General features: G+C 38.1%; 1 protein-coding gene across 1 annotated transcript; it reads left to right on the forward strand.

Annotated features, from left to right (window-relative positions):
• Positions 1-968: 968 nt before the first annotated feature.
• On the forward strand, positions 969-1316 carry LOC145284569 (uncharacterized). The gene has a single exon (XM_080133484.1). The coding sequence runs from the start codon at positions 969-971 to the stop codon at positions 1314-1316; it is 348 nt and encodes a 115-aa protein (XP_079989610.1).
• Positions 1317-5372: the final 4056 nt, after the last annotated feature.

Raw genomic sequence — 5372 nt, forward strand, 5'->3', positions numbered from 1 at the left:
CAATGCACACTTAGGGGTTAATACGGATTAATAGGGATTAGTCACCTAAATAACACCTTTATTCTAGATGTTTCCTCGGAAACTCCTTCGTTGATTTGGCTGAAGTTTTATATAGATCTTTATCATGATAAGGTGCAGCGAAGTAAATATTATGGTATCCTTATGATGCATGGTTTGATGTATTGTCATCCATAGACAAAGAAATCCAAAAGATATGTGTTGAGGCAAATAAGGCAAGGATTAATGAGCAATGTGAGGAAGCTGAGAGGACAAAAATAAGAGATAGTAAGTTCATGCACAGCAAGAACAATGGCGTCACAGGCAAGAAATCATCTTCTCATAGCAGCTGTATAAAATCAAAAGATGGGAATATCCTGAGGGATAAAATAGACATACTGAACAAATTGGCAGAATATATTGAAGACCTCTTTTATGATGACAGAGGAAACCAGCCCGAGATTACCAAACCGAGAGAAGGACCATCAACCTTAGAGGCAGAAGTTAAAAAAGCCATCAGAGAAATGAACAAAGGAAAGGCTGTTGAACCAGATTCTACACCAGTGGAAACGTATGAAAGACTTGATAAAACAGGCATTAATAAGCTATCGTTTCATCTCAATAGCATCTATGACATTGGAAAGATTCCCGTAGATATGCTTATCTCCACATTCATCACACTTTCCAAGAAACCTGGAACAACCGACTGTGAATGTCACAGAACGATTAGCCTGATGAGCGATACATTGAAGCTCCAATTGAAAATGTTAATGATAAGACTATGTAACAAAATATGATCTGAAATATCAGAAGTGCAATTTGGATTTGTCGCAGACAAGGGAACAACAAATGCCATATTAACAATGACAATGCTGACAGAAAGATGTATATAAATGCAGAAACACCTCTTCCTGTGTTTTATCGATTTCTTAAAAGCCTTTGATAAAGTAAGACATGAAGACCTATACAAAATGCTAAGCAAATTAGACATTTATGGGAAAGACCTTAGCATTTTGAGCAACCTCTATTGGAGACAAAAGACGACAGTTTCAATAGTCGAAGGCCATAGTGAGGAAACATTAATAAGAAGAGGAGTACAAGAGTGTGTTTTGCCACCAGATTTCTTCAACCTCTATAGCAAAAACATACTAAGAGAAATCGAGGACATTAAAGGAATAGGTTTAGATGGACACAACGTTAACGATCTTAGGCATGCAGACGACACTTTATTAATAGCAATATCCGTAGAGACCTTCCAAAACAGGCTGGATACTGTGGTGGAAACAAGTGAAAGTAAAGGACTTGCTTTAAACCTATAAAAAACGGTAAGCATGGCAGCATTCAAGAACACCCAAGCTCCAACACGTAAGCTACAATGCCACAATGTACCAGTTAAACAAGTTGATAAATTCAAATATTTGGGATACTGGATCACATCTAATGGAAGGTGCACGACTGAAATACAAAGTTGCATAGTTGCAGCCAAAGTTACCTTCAAGAGATTGTCATCAATCATGACTAACAGAAACATTAAAATAGACATCAATGTATGGTCTGTTTTATATGGTTGTGAGTGCTGGACAATTACCAACAGCATGCGGAAGAGACTAAAGGCAACTGAAACTTGGAGTTTGAGGACTATTTTGAAGATATCCTGAACAGAAAAGAAAACAATCCAGGAGGTATTAGAAATGGCAAACACAGAAAAGTCTCTCATAAGAACAGTACGAAAAAGACAAATGAGATTCATAGGCAATGTCTACAGAGAAAGTTGAATAGTACAGGTCAGCTTGATGGGAAAGATCATGGGTAGAAGAAACAGAGGACGACAACGAGAAACATATGTTAACAGTCTGAATACGTGGGCAACATCAAAATGATGAGTAACAATGAATTCTTGAATGCTCAGAGAGAGAGAGAGAGAGAGAGAGAGAGAGAGAGAGAGAGAGAGAGAGAAATGGAGAGAAATGGAGAGCCATAGTCGTCAATGCTTGTATCTGGCAAGACACCATTTGATGATGATGCATAGTTAGGAATTATTTAAGATTTATAAGGATTAGTATTTAATGCAAAAATGAACACAAATTTAATCATATTCAACAGTTTGGCATAAAACACCTATTCTAAGTCAATGGGCTATAACTTTTGCCCATTTCTAAGGGGCTAAATAGTCTACTTATATCATTTTTAGCTGATCAGAATTCATTCTTTTAATTTTGTGTATGAGATTGATACGTATGCAGGATATTGACTGTATTATAAATGGCATATTCCAGTGACAGAAAGGTACAAAATTTCACGGTTTATTGGGGGGGGGGGTACAAAAATGCTGGTCAATTTTTAAGATGCCAAAGCGAAAACTTTGTGTTTTTAATACTTTTAGCATTAAACAATATTTCTAGTTTTTGTGCAAATATAGTTGAAAGTGAAATAGTGGGAATTTTTTTTCTGATATTAAATTATTTTTAATAGAACCAAAATTAATACTTTACAATAGAAAAAGCTAAAAGAAAATGTGATCCGTTGGATCAACCAGTAGGTTATGGTTAAATTGTTTTAATCAGAAGAAAGTGAGCTTGCGAAGCCAGTTAAATATGAAAATAAAAAGACAAAATTTAAAATGAACCTCTTTCTGACTGGTATCGTTCTCTCTCTCTCTCTCTCTCTCTCTCTCTCTCTCTCTCTCTCTCTCTCTCTCTCTCTCTCTCTTCCTCTCTAATGACAAATAGAAATACTGCCTCTGATGATTTTTTTTCACATGGGAGGTCACCACTTATCAAGGCCCAGCGCCCATTCTTGGATAAGGGTTAATTGCTGGATAGATAATGAGACAAGATCAGTCATGGTGGAACTCGTAAAGGGCTAGATTATCTAAGAGGACGGCTCAATAGAGATTTATTCGCATTGGATTTGAAGTTCTGCTTTTTTTAGTAAAATAAAATAAGAAAATTCTCTCCTGATAGAATATGAGAAACTCAGACAGTCTGCTTAACTGACCTTCAAGCAGATAAGCTGACCCGAATTTCTTAGTGGAGGAGTAAGGGGAGGGGGTCACTTGCTCGCAATAAAATATTTATTATGAAGAACGTCTTTACAAGATGTGTACTGAGAATGAGAAGTGCAACTAGTAGAAATACTATTCAACCGACGAAACCGAGGTCATGTCAGATTGAGAATAAGGATTTTCGAGCCTATTTTGATAGTGACAGTAGAGTGGCGATGGACCACAGAACCACCCGTGTCGACACACTGGGTTTACTGCCAGAAAAGCACACTAAAAGTAGAGATAGGGTCACACTTTGAGAAGGAAGTTGAAAGATGGATCAACGAACAAATCTTAATACCGTGGTCAGAAAAAGTTGAAGGAATTCTGCCACTTATGGCCGTAGTTCAACTTATCAAGAAGAAATTCAGGCCAGTGTTAGATTTTCTGGAATTGAACAAATATGTGGCTTACAACACCATAGATGGAATTAATGTGTGTGGAGAAATTATAAGAGTTTGGAGGAGAATGAAAAGGGCAACTAATATCGTGTACTTCAAATTCATATGGACAAAACACCACGGCAGTATCAATTGGTCGAGTATAAAGGTCTGATTTATTGTTTGACCAGATTAGGATTTGGTCTGAATTCTGCACCAAAATTTATGATGGTAGTTCTTAAAACCGTGTTGACCAAAGATGATGCAATTAAGAGAGCCACCTGCTTTTATATCGATGATATTCTGGTGGATGAGACTGAGGTGATGGCGGAAAGGGTGAGAGACCATATAAAATCTTATGGACTGATAGCTAAACCATCTGAATTATTGGATAACAGAACGGCTTTGCGATTGAGATTGCAGTGGAATAAGCCAGGAATGTTGATGTTCAAACAAGAAAACAAGATCTTTGAAGCCAAGGATCGCTTAATCAAGAGATAATTTTTTTCGATACGTGGAAGATTGGTTGGCTATTACCCTGTAGTCAGATGGTTGCGGACTGCATGAAGTTTTATCAAAAGGCAGACTGGTATAGACTAACGGGAAGACGCAATTGACCAAGAAGTGCTGCTCATGATACAGGAAGTCATTGCGGAAGTGAAAAAAATAGACTCTGTAAAAGGAGAATGGTAAATAAAAGAAAGCTGTAAAGGGGTAACATGGAGCGAACCTAGCGACTTGACATTAGGGGTATTGTTAAAAATAAGTGTAATTGCCAAAGATGCTGTTTTGTTGTGAAAAAAGTATGATAGCGCCCATATCAATGTTGCGGAGCTCGATTCTGTGATGAAAGGTATTAAACTGGCTTTAAATTGGGGTCTACAGGTATTGGATGTTAGAACAGACTCAGCGACAGAATTATCATGGGTTGAATCGGAGGTGTTAGGAGATAAGAAGATGAAGACAAGAGGGGTAGCGGAGATATTATCCAGTGTCGGCTTGGAGCACTAGGAGACTTGATCCAAGAATTCAGACTGAAGGTAACTGTCACATTGTTCCCATCGCAGAAAAATAAAGTGAACAAGCTAACCAGAGGAAAGAAAGCCTAGCTGAAGGAAAAGAAAGATATAGCCTTGATGTGCTGTGCAGTAGAGCAGCAAAAAGACCTGCATAATATGCATCATTTTGGAAAGGAATGAACTCTATAGAAAAGTGAATCTGCACATCACAATGGAAGAGGTTTGAGAGGTAGTGGAGCAATGAATGGAATGTCAATTAATTGACCCTGCACCAGCTAAACACAAAAAGGGGAATTGCATGTTGAAGAAAATCGGCAGTGACTGCCCACTGATAGCACACATTATCAACACGAACTGTATCTGACTATGATTAACTGTGGAGGGTAGCAATTTGGCAAAAAATCAGAATAGAAACAGTTGAAGAGAGTTGTTGACGAGGTGTTCATGGAAATGGGGCTAGTGAAAGAAGTTTTGGTAGATAATGGTATATCCTTCCATTCAGAAGTTTTAAGAGCACGACATGCAAACTGGAATGTTATGCAATATTTTAAAGCTGCGTACCGGCTGAGTGGCAATGCTATCATAGAGAGGCACCACTGCACGGTAAAAGCTCATCAAGAAACCAAATTTTGCCTCAAGAAGCTGTATTTTAGTATGATATGGCATCGAAGGCTGGCCAAGATGAAACGTCAGTACTGAACTGATCTGTTTTTACATACAAATGGTGGCATCTGCTGGTCATCACAGAGAGAGTGGAACAAGCATGAGCAGCAATCACGGTTGGTGAAGAGGTGTGTGTGTGGAGTACTCAATTCTCCTTGTACAACCTGCTGGGAAAGAGATACTATAACTAAAGTGCTCTCCAAGAACAAAGTGGTAGTTTATGGAATGCCACATCACATCTTAGACATAGTTTCCTTGCCAGGAGAGAAG

The sequence above is a fragment of the Euprymna scolopes genome, chromosome 9 (genome assembly GCF_053919585.1).
Source record: "Euprymna scolopes isolate OS-2025 chromosome 9, ASM5391958v1, whole genome shotgun sequence".
NCBI lineage: Eukaryota > Metazoa > Mollusca > Cephalopoda > Sepiida > Sepiolidae > Euprymna > Euprymna scolopes.